Source organism: Caloenas nicobarica, chromosome 6 (genome assembly GCF_036013445.1).
Source record: "Caloenas nicobarica isolate bCalNic1 chromosome 6, bCalNic1.hap1, whole genome shotgun sequence".
NCBI lineage: Eukaryota > Metazoa > Chordata > Aves > Columbiformes > Columbidae > Caloenas > Caloenas nicobarica.
In genome coordinates, this window is record NC_088250.1 from 25183342 (window position 1) to 25201565 (window position 18224).

Below are 18224 nucleotides of genomic sequence, written 5' to 3' on the forward strand. Positions count from 1 at the left end.
GACCTCATTAATGTTTATAAATATGTAAAGGGTGAGTGTCATGAGGATGGAGCCAGGCTCTTCTCAGTGACAACCAATGATAGGACAAGGGGCAATGGGTACAAACTGGAACACAGGAGGTTCCACTTAAATATGAGAAGAAACTTCTTCACAGTGAGGGTGACAGAACACTGGAACAGGCTGCCCAGGGAGATTGTGGAGTCTCCTTCTCCGGAGAGATTCAAAACCCACCTGGACACATTCCTGTGTAGCCTCATCTAGGTGTTCCTGCTCTGGCAGGGGGATTGGACTAGATGATCTTTTGAGGTCCCTTCCAATCCCTAACGTTCTGTGATTCTGTGATGGATCAGGGGGATGCTGGCCACCCAGTCCGCCCCAGCCCAGCCTGGTGGTCTGTGCATCACCCTTCCCGGGTGCCACCTCTCCACCACCCCATCCCGTCCCTACCCCAGAGATACACCAGGAGGAAGAGGTGATGCTCCGCTGTTTATTTCAGCCGCCTGAAGAGTCACGTAGATGCGGTGGGGTGGAGGTGCAGTGGGGTGAGGGGTGGGGGCACCTGCCCTGGCCCCCGGGCCTCTCTCCGGATCCTCTCCTTCTCTCCCCCCTCTCTCCCACTCACTCACTCCTCCTCTCTCCTGTGTCCACCTACAGGTACCCTCTCGGCTCACCGAGCCTGGCCCCACGCAGCCTCCTGCTGCTGGGGGTCCCCACCATGGGGGGGCGGGCGCTGCCCTTCTCTGCCCTGTGGGGCATCCTCTGGGGCTAGGGGGAGTGCAGGACCCCAGCCCCTCTAAACTGGGAGGGGACGCAGTCTGGGAGCACCCTGGCTCTGAGCTGGGTAGAGAATGGGGGCTTGGCCTGGACCCCATTTCTCCCCACCCCTGGCACCGCTGCCATCCACCTGGAGAAACACCAGCTCCAGGGAGGCCAGCGGTACCAGCGTGGGGGGATGGATCCCCGCTCCCGCGGGACAAACCCTGAGCCCGTGCCCAGCGCGGGAAGGGGGCTGCCGGGGATCCAGAACCTGCTGCTGGGACCATCCAGCTCTCCAGGCAGCTGGTCCAGGCCACTACCTGCTCCCCCCAGCCCCTTCTGCTTGTCCCCTCCCTCCCTCCTGTCACCCCCCCAGCCCGGGCCTGATCCTGACGCTGGCATTGCTGCTGCGAAGCTGCGAAAGCAGAGCGAGCCTTTCGAAGCTGAAGGAGGGAGCCCGGGAGGCGCAGGGGGTCTGGAGGTGGCTGCGCAGGGGGACCCCTCGGGCAGTGCTGGGGGAGCGCCAGGGGCAAGGTGGGGGGCAGGAGGGGGGCTTGGCGGCGGGACGGAGGCAGCGACGGAAGGTGCTGGTGGGCTGCTGGGGCAGCCTCCTCTACAGCACTTCGTGCTGCTGCTGGGTCGCCTCACTCACCACCTGCCGGGAGAGAAGCATGGTGAGATGCCATGCCATGCCCACACCGGAGCCCCAGGCGTGGGGACAGGTACCATGCTCAGTCCCCCCTGCCTCCCCATCATCCCCCGGTGCTGCCCTGCGCGCACCTCTCCATCGCGGGTTTCAATGGTTTTGATCATCACGGTCTTTTTGGTGTGCACCTCGGAGCCACGCTGGTCTGGGCTGGTCTCTGCAGGCAGGAGGACACAGGGGATGGGATCATGGAAACGTGTGACATGGGGCCAGAGCAGTGGGGCTGAGGCCACTGAGGAGCTTTAGGAGCCCTGTCTTACCCACTCCCGCCCCAACTTGTGGCAGCACCCATCTGAGTGCGCCCACCCCAGGGCCTCGGTGTGACATCTGTGGGCCCCTGACCTGCCAGCCTGGCTGCAGCCCCCCAGGAGGGAGATTTACACTGGGAACCCCTAAGGGCGTGTCCCAGGCACCCCTCCTCATGGAGCGATACTCACCTCGGAAATTGAGTGCAGAGGCAAAGGTCTGGTGCATGGGGATGCTGATCCTGTGGGGACACAGATGGGAAAGCTCAGCATGCAATGCCCCAAGCCCTTGAGAAGCTGCTCACAGGGTGGGAGCCCTCAAAAAAAAAGATTGACCCTGCTGGTCCCCCTGCCTTGTCCTGCCCCCGCACTGCTCACCGGTTCTCCTCGCCCTCCAGCAGCTTGCGGTACGTGGCAATCTCCACATCCAGGGCCATCTTGACGTTGAGCAGGTCCTGGTACTCACGCAGGTGCCTGGCCATCTCGTCCTTCAGGTGTCGGATCTCCTCCTCCAGCCGGGCAATGGTGTCCTGGTACCCACCGGCCTCCCCCGCGAAGCGCTCCTCCATCTCCCGCATCTGGCGCATCAGCGAGTCGTTCTGGGAACACAGGGGGTTCAGCAAGGGGGTGACCCGGAGTGGCCAGGGGACACCTTGGGTGGGAGCTGGGGGCGTCCTAGGGGAGAGCCATGGACCTGGGGAGAGCTGTGGTCAGCCTTGGGCTGGGTCCAGCTAATGTGGGACCATGATAGGTGGCCATCACCCTCTGTCTGCCCAGCGCTGGGCAGCAGGGTCTGGCAGGAGCAAGCTGGGCAGGTTGCAGGCAAACTCAACACCCTCTGCTCAGGTGTCCAGGCCCCCAGCAAAAACAGCCGACCCCAGTGGGAGGGCACGGAGAGGTACAGGAGCACCAGACAGCCGCCCAGGGTGGGGCACTGCCACTCTGGTGGCTGCTGGCTGGCTCCTGTGACCATGACTGTGCTGAAGCAGGACTGTTGTGCCTTGTTTGTTTGCAACCACCTTCTCAGCCTGCAACCAGACACCCCGAGCCCTGCGCCCGCCCGCCTGGAGCCTCCCAGTCTGGGGCACCTTTTGCAATCTGTGCCTTGGCTCTGGGGCTCTGCCAAAACATCTCACAGAGGCCCAGATTGTCACTGAGCGAGGCGCAGCCCAAATATAGGGGACAAGTCCCCCCATGGCAGCAAATCAGAGAGCTGGGAAGAGTACCCCACCCCAGAGATGTTTCAGAGGTCCCTGAGCAGCCCCAGAGCCGCAGGTCCTTGCAGGGAGGCTGGGGGTGTTCCCAACGCTGCCCGTGGCTCACCGTGCCCTTGAGGGCATCAATCTCGCAGGTGTAGGACTGGATCTGGTGCCGGTACTCCAGCATCTCCTGTTTCGCCTGCCGCAGCGCATCATTGTTCTTGTTGGCCGCCTGTGTCAGGTCAGACACCTGGGGAGAGGCAAGGGTCAGCTGGCACTGCCACCGGGACAGCCGGGACCCACCGCACCGGGGCCAGCCCAGAGCCTGCTGCCTACTGCACCTTGGACTTGTACCACTCCTCAGCCTCGGCGATGTTCTTGGCAGCGATGCTCTCGTACTGGGCTCGGATGTCCCGCAGTGCAGCCGTCAGGTCGGGCTTGGAGATGTCCATCTCCACCTGGATGTGCTGTTCCTGCAGCTGAGCCTGCAGCTCCCGGATTTCCTGAAGGGACAAGGTGATGCCTCAGGGCAGCCGCTCCCTCCCCCAGCCTCAAAGGTATCCGCGGGAAACAGGGCCACCCCCGACCTACCTCTTCGTGCACCTTCTTGAGGAAGGCGATCTCCTCCTGCAGGGACTCGATGCGTCTTTCCAGGTCAATGCGTGCCAGTGTGGCCGCGTCCACGTCCTGAGGGGACACAGAGTGAGGGGTAGCAGAGGGGCAAACACTCCTGGGTGCGTGGGGGGAGCACAGGGACCATGCATTGGGGCTGCAGGGTGCAAAGCTGTGCCCAGGGCCATGTCCTGGTGCTGGGACCAGTCTGCATGGGGAGATGGAAGTGAGAGGGGAGGTAGGGGTCCCATGCCGCACGGGGGGTACAGGTACTCACGGCTCTGAAAGCAGCCAGGTTGTTCTCAGCCTCCTCCTTCAGCTGGATCTCCTCTTGCAGCCTGGGGGCAGAGAGAGGAGGTCAGGGGCACCCAGAGGGAGCCCTGTCCCCTGGCAGCGATGTCCCCTCTTGCCGCCCCCGAGACCAGTGTGGCCCGATGGAAAGACGACAGATTGTCCTGCATTCCCGGCAGGCGGCGGGAAGGCTGGCGGGGGGCCAGGGGCTCTTCCTCCCATTCCCTATTATAGTCAACGCCAGAGAGAGCACAAAGGCATGAGGTCAGCTTGGAGCCACACGCACTGCCCCGGCCCTTGTAGGGGAGAGTGGCCGGCAGCTGGCAGGACGGGGTGCAGGATCCGGCACGGGGGACCCAAGAGGTGGCACCGGCTTGAGCCGCCCTGGGGACAGCAGGAGGACAGGCGGGTTTGAGCGATGCTATGGGATGGGGGTGTGCAGCAGGGACTGCTGGGCGGTGAGCCCAAGGTCAGGGCTGGGGAGCCGGGCTGCACCAGGGGAGGGACAGTGCCACAGGCCGCTGGTCGAGGGGAAGGCAGCAGGGAGGAGAAGGAGGTGCCCAGGCGGTGCTGGCACATGGGGTGACAGGAACCTGACACCCGTTTGTTCTGTGCCCTGCTCCTCCCCTGACGTTCAGGGGTCCTCCATGCTGCCACCCCAGCCTCCCAGCATCAGGGGCTCTGCCCCAGGGGCACCCCAGTGCTGGCCATCTGAGGCAGAGGCTGAGGCTGCAAGGGGTAGGCAGCTGGCAGTGTCACCCTCAGGAGATGGGGACTTAGGGTCCCCAGGGCACAGAGGCCAGGAGGGAAGGCACAGACCAGCATCAGAACAAGCAGCTCTCACCAAGCACCTGCTACCAGATGCCCCCACACCAGTCGGTCCCTGGGGGTCACTCAGCCTGGCCACCCCTGTGGCTATTCCCCCCTGGCCCCAGCCCCCTCCCTGCCACCAGCAAGGCCCACAGCATCCTTGGGGGTCCCCACTGCTCCCAGGGCACTTTGTACACCCAGGCCTGGAGCAGCCCTGGTCTGCGGAAGTGCGTCTGCTTCCTCCCCTCCCGCCTTCTCCTCCGCAGCTGGTGGAGCACCCCCCCAGTTCATCTTCTCCTCCGCCTCCGCCTGCCTGCCTGCCTCTGTCTGTCTGTCCATCCCGCAGTGCTCAATGCACCCACAGGTTGGCCAGCCCTCACCAGCGTGAGTGAGGATGGGGAGCCCCAGGGGCGGCACTCCAATCCCCCAGCTCTGGGGGTCCCGTGGCATCATAGCCTCGCCTCAGCAGCCTGCAGGGGAAGGTGCAGAGGACACCCCTGCTGCCAGAGCCATCCTGCCTGCTGGGTGCTGCCTGGGTGCCTGGCCAGGGCTGGCAGCATTTGGGGTGCTCTGCTGCGATGCCCAGGCTGTTGGCACCTCCCTCACCCTGCCCCACACAACTGGGACGGCTCCCCCCATCCCACATCATGGGTTGGGGAGCACTCAGCACTGGTGTAGCAGGTCACAGGTGCCCTTCTCCCTCCCAAAACTCGCTGCCAGGACCTGGAACCCTGCAAAGTGCCCTGCAGGTGGGTACAGCCAGCAAGAGGCACAGCAAGGTTTCTCCCCCGCCCCACGAGATGGGCTGAGTGGGATGGAGGAGCGGGGCCATGATGGGCTCTGAACATGGAGCACAAGGATGGCAGTGGGCACCTGAGGGGCTGCCAGGTCGGGCTCTGCCACTGCGCATCCCTAGGGATGGAGATGCAGGGATGGATGCCCACAGGGACACACCAGGGCCCCTCCTCACCTCTGCTTGAGCTTCTGCAGGTCATCAAGCAGGTTGTCGCGCTCAACTTCAACACGAGCCCGCTGGCTGGTGAGCACATCCACCTGGCGCCGGAGCTCCCGCAGCTCCTCCTCATACATCTCGGCCACACGGGTGGGCTCCCTGCCCCGCAGGCGGTTCACCTCGGCCACCATGAGGGCATTCTGCTGCTCCAAGAAGCGCACCTTCTCGATGTAGTTGGCGAAACGGTCATTGAGCTCCTGCAGCTCCACCTTCTCATTAGTGCGGGTCTGGAGGAACTCCTGGTTCATGGCATCGGCCAGGCTGAAGTCCAGCAGCTCGCCGGCACCTTGGTAGGCACTTTGGTAGGAGCGCAGGGGCGTCACGCGGGTGGTGCGGAAGCTGGACAGGCTGGGGACAGCCGAGGTGCGGGACACCTGGTAGACGCGGGAGGTGACAGAGCTTCCACTGCTGCCCTTGGCCCCGAAGGAGGCGCGGGGGAAGACCGGGGAGCCGCCGAAGACCGGGGAGCCGCCGAAGGTGCGGCGGTAGGAAGAGACCCGCTGGCTGGAGGAGTAGGACTGGCTCATGGTGGCGGTGGCAGGGCGGCGAGGCCGGAGCAGGGAGCAGGCGGCGGGGCTGGCGAGCGGCCGGCAACTTGGGGAGGCGTCGGGAAGGGACCCGCGCGGCCGCTATTTGTATCCTGCTGACATCACCCGCCCCTCCTGCTGCCAGGCAGCGGGGGGACGCTGCTGCCGGGGCGGGGGGGACAGCAGCCAGCCCCCGCCCACCACCCCTCATTTGCTCACATAGCTGGACTGCGGACCCCCAGGTGCACAACAACAACACCCACAGAACCCCAGGCAACCCCAGACCCCAATGGTGTATCAGCCTCCCCGCTGTACCCCACCACACTGCCCTGTCCCTGGGGGTGCGAGGCTGGTGGTAAGCCCCCCAGCACTGCCCAGAATCCCATAGGGGTGCAGTGCCACCCACGGGGGGCCCACACAGACAGACAGACAGCCTGGGCTGACGCTGGGAGCGAAAACAGGGGACTCAGCCCTTCACAGCCTGACTTGACCCTCCTTGAGCCAGACCCCCTGCCTGGTATCCACGGTCCACAAATTGGCTTTGAGCACCACAAAATGCCCCCGACGGTGCCTCAACACGCCCCACAGCAAGCGCACAAAGCTCAGGTTTCCATGTGGGGCCAAACTCCAACCCCACCACCCAGAGAGGGGACAAGAGAGAGCCCTGGGGAGGGGGTGTTGTGTGGGAACTCTGCCCTGAGTGTGCTTGTGCTGACCCACCACCCAAAGCCCCCTTTCTGATACAGGGAGCTGAGCACCAGCTTGGGGCTGGGTGTTTTCGGGGTGCTGCTGAGTGACCCTGAGCAGGTGCTGGGTCTGGAGTGATCCTGGTGATGTCACCCCCGGGTCCTTGCTCCGGCACATTCCTGAAGCAGCAGGCACCCAACCAAAATAGCCTCCCGAGCTCAGAGCTCATACGCGGGGGACAAATGTTTTATTTATAGCCGGGGGAGGCACCCTGTTAACCCTTCTTGCACCAGGCCTATGGAGAGCGTGGCTGGACAGGGAACCTGCCCGGAACAGCCCCAGCCCCTCCTTGGTCCTTGTCACCCAAGAGTGGGACAAGGTCCCCAGGCCATCCCGGAGTGCTGCAGGCTCTGAGTGCCTCCTCAGCCTCCACTTTGGCCTAACAGTACTTTGGGGACCACAAAGCCCAGCCCAGCTCCCCAAACCTTCCCTAAATGAGGAATACCACAGTTCACCCCAGGACCCCCAACACAGCTTCCCACCTCCTGGACAGGTGTTTGGGCAGGGCAGGGACACCTGGGGCCACACACAAACTTATGCCAGCTAAAGGGGACATTCTGATGGAGGGGGGCTGTGCTGGGGGACCCTCTCAACGGTAATAGCCCTTGCCGGGGCAGCACCTCCTCCTCCCCAGGCCCCCCGGCACAGCTGGTGGCCCCAGCCCTGCCCAAGCCAGGCGGTTTTGGCTGGCATCAGCTGGCAGAGCCCCAGCGCCTCTGTCCCTGGAGGGCCTGGCAGAGGGGACCGCAGTGCCACCGGGTGACTCAGCAGCAGGAGCAGCGCTCAGTCATGCCCAGCCCCAAACCTCCCGGCCCCCATCCCAGCTGTAATGCAGATGCTGAGCAGTGCTATGGCTCTCCCGTGCCAGCATCGGCACGGCAAAGGTTTGGGCTTGATCACGGCAGCATCCTCAACTGCCCTGGCTCTGGGAGGCACTCCTGCCTGCTCCCTGCCACCCCCTGCCACCTGGAGGGCCAGCAAAGATCTGAGCCCCATGGCCATGCAGGTGGGCAGAGGCTCGATGTCACACATCCAGGCTGCCCTCCCCAAGCTCCCTATCGCTGGAGCCCTCCTGGCCACCTAGTCACAGCAAAATCCAGAGGCTTCCCAGAGAGTGCGTGCTGCCTGGCGGAGCCTGCCTTTAAAAGGGAAGGTATTTCCAGATGGGGTTGTTTCATCCCAGCGCAGGGGGGAGGATGGATGGAAGGAAGGGGGGGCTTGGCGGGGTGGGGAGAAGATGGAAAAACAGACAGCATCCTTCCTCCTCCTGGCCCTGCTCCGAGTGCACCCTGCGCATCCCTGAGCCCTGCATGTGTGCCCTGCCTGCCCTGCGAGTGTGGGCAGGGTGACATGCTAGCTTCTAGCTGGGATGCAGAAGGGCAGGTGGGTCCCACAACAGCTTGGGAGACCCAAGGGGCCTGGGCCAGCACAGTGCCAGCTGTACTGTTCAGCCATTCCTTCCCATGACCCCATCCTGCTGCCCCCCTTGCTGGGTTATGGGGAGGATGGGCCCCTAGGGTGGTGTGTCCAGCTCAGCACACTGCTCTGAAGCTTCAGATAGGGCTGCAGTGATGGAAACCACCCCCTTCAAGGCCTGGCGAGCCCTTGTCCCCATCCCTGTCCCACAGAGCAGGGAGGTGCAGGGCTGGGATGCCCCAGGGAGTGGAAACGCTTTCCTGAGCACTGACTGCACTAGCAGGGGAAGCAGCTCAGAGGGGTTAACCAGGAGCATCCTCCTGACCCCGCTCTGGGACAAACTGTTTGAAGTGGCCTTTCCTCAGCTGCCATGACAGCCTTCCGGGATGGCTCTGTGCAGGAAGGGGCCCCATGTTTGGCGGGGGGAGGATGGACGCCTTGGACTTTCTGCAGCCTCTTAGGAAAGCCCCGTCTGCATGCAGGACCTGGCGGCATGGGAAGCAGGGGGCAAGGAGCAGGCGCCAGGGACCCTGCCAAAGTTCCATCCCAGGGACATGGCCCCAGACACTCTGTGCCAGTTGAGTCCCCAGGGCTTATGAAAAGTGGAGAGCAGTGGTGCGGGGATGCAGTGCAGAGAGACAGCAGGAGGGATGCTGCCTCCCTTCCTGCCCAGCCCTGCTCAGACCTCCCGCAGCTCCATCCCAGGCCAGGCTGACCCAGATCGATGGAGCCTGGGAAGCAGCCCCCGAGCCTCCGCGCTGACCCGGCCCCAGCTCCCATCTGGCCATAGGATGAGGCTGTTGCCGGGAAGGCATTAGGAGCTGGAATGTCAAACAACTCCCTCTGGTCATGACACCTCCCTGAGCAAAGCCAGCTGCATCCTGCAGCCGTTCCTCCTCCCTAGCCCTCCCTCCTTGCTGCTCCCTCAGGATTTAAGCCGCCCGGGGAGCCGGGCACAGCCTCCCCGAGCTGCGGGTATCTCAGGGCTTGGAGCTGGGCAGGATGCAGGGACGGGGTGCCAGCCCCTCCTCTGCCTCGTACTCTGCCACCGAAGCCCTCACGCCCCCATCATGCCTGGCCCTGGCTCTGGGGTGAGTGAAGGGATGGGAATGAAGCAGTGAGGGTGTCCATCCCCCTCCTTCCTGGCCCACGGCCGTCTCCCTCAGTCCCACTCCTTTTACAGCCATGAGCCTCCCAGGCGCCTTTACCCTAAGAGGGAAGGACCGTGCGGCCCATTCCCTGGCTCTGACAGACCCAAGGCTTGTGCTATTGTCTAAATAAGAGTTAGTTCTCCTTCCCTGCCTGGACTGTGGCCCAGCCTGGCCCGCCAGGGTCCCGGGAGCTGGTGAGTGCCCTGCAGGCTGCAGACCCCTACCCACTGGTCATCCCAGCTGCTGCCATGTCTTTGCCCACCCTAGGGCTTGGGGCCAGCAATGTAGGCTTGCAGCCCATTTGACTGCCTGTGGTCCCCATCCCTGTGTCCTCAGGTGATGGAGATGCTGGAGATGCTGGCCTGTCTCCAAGTGGCACAGAGATGCTGGGGGTGCCTGGCTGTCCTGTAGCCTGTGTGGGTGCTGGGAGTGTCTAGCCATCCTCTGTAGCATGTATGGACACTGGAGGGTGTTTGCTTGCTCCTCTGGCTCTATGTAGGTCCTCGGGGTGAGTTGTTGCCTCCATGGTCCACAAGTATGCCCCAATGGCATGTAGATGATGGAGAAGACCAGCTACCTCCATGTCCCTGCAGATGCTCAAGGCATATGCCTGCCCCTATCACTCATCTCAAGCCAGCCCTGTGATCTGTGGGGATGCTGGGGATGTTCACCTGTCCTCGCAGCCCGTGGGCAGGCTGGGGATGTCCACAGGGATGCTGGGGGTGCCCAGCTGCCCTTGCGGTCCACATGAATGTAGGGATGGCTGGCCACACTTGTGGTCCATGAGGATGCTGAGGTGTCCATCTGTCCTCCTGCAGGCCTCGATAGCATCACCCATGCCACTGAGATGAGGTAGTGCTTACCCGCTGCATCACTGGCGGCTCATGTAAGGCATGGTGGCCATTCGCTCAGCCTCCAGCAATGCCCAGGCAGTGATTTCACTTTCTCATGCTCAGACACGTGGGCCGGGTTGTGGGGGGGGACCGCCTTCACTGCTCCCTCTGCAGCAGTACGGGTGCCATCCCTGTGCTCATCCTGGCAGGGCTGGCAGGGAGGGGGCCCAGGCAGGCTGGCAGGGAGCAGGAGAAGGGGGTGGCACTTCCTTGAAGCTCTGTCTGTGTTTACAGGCTCTGTCCTGCACCACCTCTCTGTTAACCCTTTCCAGCGGGGCTCAGCTGCAGCTGCCCATCCACAGAGCCACCCCAAGGAATGCTTGCTGGAGCAAATTCTGCACAGCACCTCGGGCTGCCAGGGGATGTGGAAAGGGTCACGGTGCCCTGTTCCCACTGGTCCTGCCCCTGTCAGGCGCCCCTGGGCACACACGTGAGCCCAGCAGTGGGGTGCATGCATCACCAGGAGGAGATGGCGGGGTGTAGTGGGGCTGCCTGGACCTCCCTGCTGCATCGGGAGGTCCATGGGGCAGAGGGAGATGGGAAAAGGAGCAGTGCCTTCCCAGAAGCACGGTGACAGGCTGGGGGGCGGCTGTGGCAGGTGCTGTGCAGCCCCCGGCATCCAGCCAGGGGTGAGTCAGAGCCCACCCGTAAATAGCCAGCGGGAGCTTTTTCCGGCAGCCCCACCGCTCCAGGAATAGCTGCAGCATGCCGAGGAGCTGCCCTCTGCTCGCGCCTGCAGGACTGGGCGAGAGCCACACCCAGCCCTGCTGCTCACCCCCAGCTCCTGCTCCGGCCACCCCAGATTGGGCACCCCCTACTCCTGCACCCACTCCTCATGGGACATACCTGCCCCAGGCACCCGTGTCCTACGGGCACCCAACCACTCTGGGCAGCCACCAGTTTGGGGGGCCATGGGCTCTAGGAACACATGCTGCAAATGTCCCCAGGTGTCCCCCAGGCATATCCTGGAGACAACCCGGCAGCACCCAGCCCTGAATTGGGTGCCTGCAGCAGTGGGGGGTGGTGCTGGCAGGAGGAACTGTGAGCCTGCTGCCTGGCACCCATGTCCCTTTGGCAGGAGAGTGCAGAGCAGGGGGTGCACATGGTCCAACTCCATGCCATGGTTCTGGGTGCCTGCTCTCAGCCAGGTCCCATCTTGGCGGGGCACTCGCCCTGTGTTTTGCTGTGGTGGCTGTGGTTGACATGGAGACTCTCCAGCTGTCTGCTCACAGGGTGCCAGGTGGTGGGGGTGCTCATTCCCTTTTGGGGGAGGGGGAGGCAGGTGCTGGGGTCTGGGAGCATAAATCCAGGGCTGTCATGAGTTCACAGCATGGCAGGTCCTGGGGTCAGGGGCAGCAGGACCACTAGTTTCCAGTCCCCAAGACATGGACAAGGTCTCTGACTAACAGGGTACCCATGCTGGTGACTCAAGAGCTGGGAATCCAGCTGGCACTGAGCTCCTAGGCCCCAAGCACTGCTCACAGGCTACCATGTCCTTCCTAAGGCCACACACTCATCACCGGGAAGACACAGGATCATGCTGGGAAATGATGCATGGGCACTGATGGAAACCTAAAACTCCACTGCCGCACCCAGCCCATGCAGGGGACCCAGCCAAGGGCAGGAGCCACTTCAATCTGTGCGAGGTCCTGGGGTCTCATCCCCCATGTATTTCCAGGCCATGGCCCCGCAAGGGCTGGCAGGCAGCTGGGGTGCTGCCTTGTCACTGTGCCAGCTCCCAGAACCCCTGTGTATCGCTGTCACTCAGGCACATTGATCCCCATCATGGTACCAAGGGCTTGTCCCTTGTTTTCTATGGGGTCCAAGCACTGCCAAGGCAGGGGAGCAGCAATGATGAGGGTCCTGCAGCCTGGCTTACACTGGTGACTCATCCCAAAGGCACCCAGCCTTTGGGAAGTGTGCATGTTCCCCTGTGCACTTGTACTCCTGGGCAGCACAAGGACAGCTGCAGGTGGTTCAAGTCCTGTTTCAGGTTGGCCCCTACTCACTCAATGCCCAGAGTTGGGGTGATCATCCTTGGGGAGCCTGTCCCACCCCAGATGCTCCTGGCTGTGCTCAGCTTTCACCCACCCAGCCCCCAGCTCTGCCCTGGCTTGGGCAGTCACCGGGTTTGCTTGGCCCCAGAGCAGGATGTGAGGTGCAGGGTACAAGGTGCAGGGTACAGGATAAGGGGTGCAGGGTACACGGAGCAGAGTGCGGATCGCGGGGTGCAGGGTACATGGAGCAGGGTGCGGGTGCAGGGTGCGGATCGCGGGGTGCAGGGTACACGGAGCGGGGTGCGGGTGCAGGGTACACGGAGCGGGGTGCGGGTGCAGGGTGCGGATCGCGGGGTGCAGGGTACACGGAGCGGGGTGCGGGTGCGCACGACGGGCGCGCACTGCCGGGCCGCCTGCGCGCATTCCTCCGCGCCAGCAGGGGGCGCGCGGGGCGCGGCGGCGGGGCGGGGCGTGGCGGCCATGCAGGTACCGGGCGGGCGCGGGGCGCGGGTCGGGCCGTGCCCGGGGGGTCCCCGGGCCCACGGGGCTCCCGGCCCGGGTGGGGGTGGTGCCGGCGCTGTCCGGTGACGGCGGTGCCCGCAGGCGGCGGCGCAGGGCTCGAAGCAGGCCGCGCAGGCGGCGGCGCAGGAGCTGGTGAAGTTCGTGAACCGGAGCCCCTCGCCCTACCACGGTGAGACGCTGCCGGGCCTGCCCGGCCCCTGCCCCTTCCCCGCTCCGCGCGGCCCCTTTGACGGCTCTTCCCCCCGCAGTGGTGGCCGAGTGCCGCAGCCGGCTGCTGCAGGCCGGCTTCCAGGAGCTGAAGGAGACGGAGCACTGGGAGCTGCGGCCCGCGCAGAAGGTGGGTCCGGCCGGGGGCAGGGCGGCGGGGGCCGGGAGGCTGAGCGGCCCTCACCCCCCACCCCTGCCCCCAGTACTTCATCACTAGGAACTACTCCACCCTCATCGCCTTCGCCGTCGGCGGCCAGTTCCAGCCCGGGAATGGGTTCAGCCTGCTGGGGGCCCACACCGACAGCCCCTGCCTCAGGGTAAGGCTGGGCAGCCGGCTACCTTCCCCGGCCCTGGGGCCATCTCTGGTGCCTTCCAGTTTCACTCCCCAAGCAAAAGACACCCTCACTTCCTCTGTGCACCACAGCGCCGTTGCTGGGTCCTTATACCTCCCACTTCTGCCACCCAGAGCCCATGCTGATCCCCTGAATGGCTCCACCTCTGTGTCCCCTGTCCCACAAAGCACCTCACAGCACCCTGCACTGACAGGGTCATCCGTGAGACTCCGGGCATGTTCTGCCCAGTTCCCACCAGTTACCCAGTCCCTGGGGCTCTGCGGTGCCAGCAGTGATGCCTCTGCTCTCGCCCAGGTGAAGCGACGCTCTAAGCGGGGGCAGGTGGGCATGGTGCAGGTTGGTGTGGAGACCTATGGAGGGGGCATCTGGAACACCTGGTTTGACCGTGACCTCACCGTGGCTGGGAGGGTGATCATAAAGGTGAGTCTGATTTGGGACAGACATGGTGAGCTAGCTGTGTGCCCCCCAGCTCTGGGTCTGTGACTTCTTCCCAGAGTGGGACCTGCTGCAACCTCAGCCCTGTGGGCCTGGCCCCAGCAGTTCCTCCTTATGTTTCAGGACCCAGCCACAGGGCGCCTGGAGCAGCGGCTGGTACATGTGGAACGGCCTGTCCTCCGCATTCCCCACCTGGCCATCCATCTGCAGCGCAGCATCAATGAGAACTTCGGGCCCAACACCGAGCACCACCTGTAAGGCCTGGCTTGTCCCTGACCCCTGGCCAGCCTTCGAGAGGGCTGGGACCCAGCTGGAACAGTACCCAGCTTCAGCTTTCTCCCTCTGGCAGTCACTTATTGCTGTGGGGAGATCTGCAATGGCTTTCCTTAGCCCCGTAGTGACCTCCCAGGAGATGCTTCCAAGCCTGGGACTTGGGAAAGTACACTAGGGTGTCCTGAGGTGGCACAATAGGTCTGTGCTTGAAATGTGTGTCCTTGCTCTGTTCGGCATGGCAATTGATCCCTGGAGGAGCAAGGCAAGCACCCCAGGAAGGGTTGATTATGTATGCCCCATGCAGGAATGGTGAACAAAGCCCTGGGAGCTAACGGTACCATCTCCCCACAGGGTTCCCATTCTGGCCACTGCTGTGCAGGAGGAGCTGGAAAAGGAGGTGGTCATGAAGGCCACACCTTGTGATGCTGCAGCCCAGGTGAGTCAGGTGCCAAGGACTAGCAGGGGCACTTGCTGGGACCTCACATTTGTCACCTTTGATTTCCAGTCTTCAGGGACCTGCCAGCAGGTTCCACTTCCCCTTCCCCCCATGGACTGTTGGTAGCCTTCAGATCTATCGCAGAGCTGTGTACGTGACACACCTGCTCAGCCATCTCTCTGTTCCCACTCTGGTCTGGAGCCACCATAGGCAAGGGCGTGCAGCCTTCATAAAGCTCTCACAGTCTCCCTGGGAAGGCACTGCAGGGAGGGGCGATTGCAGAGGGGGCAGAGAGCCCCTTGCTGTGCCCTGCAAATGGCCCTGCTGTCCTGTTAGATGGGGACTTGAACATGGGCCATGTTAGTAGGAGGGAGAATGTGCCAATGTGAGTCAGGTGTGGGATGGCTCTGCCGGGGGAAGAGAGTTTCCCCTGCCATCCACTACCTACCCTGCCCGCAGCTCTGCTTTCTTCCCAGGCAGAGCGGCACAGTCCTGTTCTGCTTTCCCTGCTCTGCCCCCGGCTGGGGGTGAAACCGGAGCAGATTGTGGAGCTGGAACTGTGCCTGGCAGATACACAGCCAGCGGTAAGTAAGATCAGGAGCCTCCCACTGCCCGCACACAGCCTGCGGGCTGGCACTGCACAGGTTTGACCCGGCACGCTTCCTCTGCCTGGGGCGTGCCAGGGCTGGGAGCCGAGCGGAACGAGAGGAGGCAGCTCCTGAGGGGCAGAGACAAGGGGACTGGGATGGACCCAGTGGCAGGTACTTTTTGGTGACCTGGAGCCTGTGCCCTGCTCCTCCTGGCTCTCTGCCTGCAGACGCTGGGTGGTGCCTTCAATGAGTTTATCTTCTCCCCGCGCCTGGACAACCTGCACAGCTGCTATTGCGCGCTACAGGTGAGCAGGAGGGGAGAGGAGCCTGGAGGCCACAGCGTGGCTCCCAGCACCTCAACTCAGCTGAGTGGGGCCATGGGCTGGCCTGAGGCTCTGAAGGGAGGCGTGTTCCTGTGGGGTGGGTCTGGCTTGGAGGATCTGGGGTTGGATGGGCGCTACCCCTTTTACTGGGTGTATGGGGTTCCCAGCAGCTCCCAGGGGTAAGTCCTGCTCTTGCTGGGCAATGCATGTGCCCGCAACTCCCTTCCTCGGTGCTTTGGGCTCTCCGGGGGAAGTTCCTGCTGGCTCAGTGCTGAGCTTTCCAGGGTGGGGTGGCACTCAAGCTGCTGTCCGTTCTGCTCTAACCCTGCAGGCCTTGATTGACTCGTGCGCGGTGCCGTCCTCCCTCTCCCAGGAGCCCAATGTGCGTCTCATCGCACTCTATGACAACGAGGAGGTGAGTGAGTGGCACAGCCCTGGAGTGGCTGGCACAGGGAGGGGCTCCATGCTCTTCACTGTCCCCCAGCCGTGCCTAGGAGGAGATAGATCCAAGGCCCCACCAGGGCAAGGAGGGGTTTGCTTACACCCCCCATGAAGCATGGCCAAGGCAGAGGGTGGGAAGCACTTACGTGGTTGGAAGCTGCTCTGCTGACTTTGGGGAGCCCCCTGTCACTCAGCTGGCCCCTGGGGTGCTGGGGGGTTGCACCACGTGAGTTGTGCTGGTGATGGTCCCTGGCAGGTAGGGTCAGAGAGTGCGCAGGGCGCAGAGTCCTTGCTGACGGAGCTGGTGCTGCGCCGGATCTCGGCATCGCTGCAAAACCTGACAGCCTTCGAGGAGGCCGTGGCCAAGTCCTACATGATCAGTGCTGATATGGCCCATGCTGTGCACCCAAACTATGTGTGAGTAGCCTGAGCAGTGCCACAGGCCAGGGCAGCCTGTCCTGCTGACTGCCAGGATGTATCCCCACCCTTCCCCAGGGAGCACGGACAGGGCAGTCTTTGTTGTGGCAGGGAGGGCGGGCTGTAGGCTGAAAACCCTGCTTCCCGTTTGCAGGGACAAGCATGAGGAGAATCATCGTCCAAACTTCCACAAGGTGAGAGCAGCCCTCTGCTTTGGGCTGGGATGGGTTCTGTCCATCTGTCCTGCAGCACTGTGAAATGCCCATCCGTTCCCTGGAGCACAGTCCTGGGGTGCAGCTCAACAACACTCAATGGGGAGATGTTTGTCCTACAGCATGATTTGGCTGTGCCACACATCTGGTTTTAATCACTTGGGACCACAGCTTTGGCCCTGGAGCCCTTCCCTGCTCTGAGCTGGGGCTTTCACCATCCCTGCGGATTGCCCAGGGAGGGGAGGGTGGGCTGGTGGTTGGAGGCAGGATGGCAGTGCCTGGGCATGGGTGTTTCCAGAGCAACTGACTGTCCCCGGTGCCAGTTGTGGGCCTGCGGTACCTTCCCTTGTGCAGGGCCCTGTCATCAAAGTGAACAGCAACCAGCGCTACGCCTCCACGGCTGTCACCGAAGCCGTCATCCGGGACATTGCTGCTCGTGTGGGTGTCCCTCTGCAGGTGAGCGGGGCTGGGTGAGCCCTCTGTGAATGTTACCAGCTTGGGCTGCAGCCCTGCCCCTGGGTTCAGGAGAGGGGGACTATACCAGACCCCCCACACACCTAAGTCACCATGTCTGTCTCTGCTGGGGTCTGTGCTGTTCTGGGGCTCCAGTTGCGGGGCTGCCTTGGGGAGAAGGCTCAGGAACAGGAGGGAAGGGCCTGGCCTGAGCATGTCCTATCTCGGGGGGGATTTTGCACCCTGGCTTGGAGACTGTGCTGCTTTCCTGTGCCAGGTTGCCTCCCTTCAGGCCCGGGAGCCCATGTGGGAGGCTGTGGGTCAGCGTGGGGAGCTGCTGACCTCGTGTCCCCATGCAGGAGTTCATGGTGCGCAACGACACGCCCTGCGGCACCACCATTGGCCCCATTCTGGCCTCCCGCCTGGGGCTGCGTGTGCTGGACATCGGCTGCCCGCAGCTGGCCATGCATTCCATCCGGGAGATGTGCTGCACCTCAGGAGTGCTCCAGAGCATCACCCTCTTCAAGGTAAGCCCCGTGTCCCCCATCCTGCACCGAAACCCCCTCCCTGCTGCACCACATCTCCCGTATCCCTGTTTCCCCATCCAGCCCCTGCCTTGGGGCTGAGCACAGGTATCCTGCTGGGCTTCCCACCCCTGTGGAGCAGCACAGGTACCAGCTGCTTCTGGAGGTGTCCCCCTTGCATCACAGCCTTCCCTGGCGACTGCCATCCCCAAATGGTTCCTATGGCAACCAGCAGATAGCCTTGAGTCAGTGATGGGTTACTATGGCAACACGGTCCTGCTCTCTGCGAGTAGCTGCCTGCTATGATGCTGCCTGCGTAACCCAAGAGGGAGCCGCTGCCTGCCCCCACAGACTGTCCCCCATCCCACACCACCCTTCCCAGCCCACCCTGAGGGCCTCTATCCTTCCAGGGCTTCTTCGAGCTCCTGCCGGCAGTCAGCAGCAGCCTGGTGGTCGACTGAGCACAGCAGGAGTGAGCGACAGTGGGTTCAGCCCGGGGGCCATTAAAACATCTCTGTCTCACAGCGAGTGGTCCATGAGTGTGGCTGGGGATGGGAGTGACAGACCCTGGGACCCCCTGGGGCCTCCCATGGCTCCTGCCTGGGGCGAAGAGCAGCCATGGTGGGTGGGGGGTGCCAGGGCTCCTAGCTAAAAGGCAGCATGTGGCTCTGCCCCA

The 18224-nt window shown here is 63.4% G+C and overlaps 2 protein-coding genes across 3 annotated transcripts; one reads left to right on the forward strand and one right to left on the reverse strand.

The window, feature by feature from the left end:
- Positions 1-473: 473 nt before the first annotated feature.
- On the reverse strand, positions 474-6252 carry DES (desmin). Its single transcript, XM_065638032.1, has 9 exons — positions 5590-6252; positions 3796-3856; positions 3498-3593; positions 3248-3409; positions 3031-3156; positions 2086-2306; positions 1900-1949; positions 1537-1619; positions 474-1411 (listed from the first exon to the last, which is right to left on the reverse strand). The coding sequence occupies exons 1-9, from the start codon at positions 6156-6158 to the stop codon at positions 1370-1372; spliced, it is 1410 nt and encodes a 469-aa protein (XP_065494104.1). The 5' UTR covers positions 6159-6252; the 3' UTR covers positions 474-1369.
- Positions 4069-18072, forward strand: DNPEP (aspartyl aminopeptidase). 2 transcript variants are annotated; one of them, XM_065638031.1, is made up of 16 exons: positions 4069-4218; positions 12648-12662; positions 12966-13053; positions 13133-13221; positions 13295-13408; positions 13739-13864; positions 14003-14133; positions 14504-14588; positions 15065-15172; positions 15406-15483; positions 15833-15916; positions 16199-16359; positions 16514-16553; positions 16926-17027; positions 17384-17551; positions 17959-18072. In XM_065638031.1, exons 1-16 carry the CDS (start codon positions 4069-4071, stop codon positions 18007-18009), a joined length of 1590 nt encoding a protein of 529 aa, XP_065494103.1. In that variant the 3' UTR covers positions 18010-18072. The 2 variants fall into 2 exon arrangements, with proteins under 2 accessions (XP_065494103.1, XP_065494102.1); XM_065638030.1 differs by lacking the exons at positions 4069-4218; positions 12648-12662 and adding an exon at positions 12825-12848.
- The last annotated feature ends 152 nt before the right edge of the window (positions 18073-18224 follow it).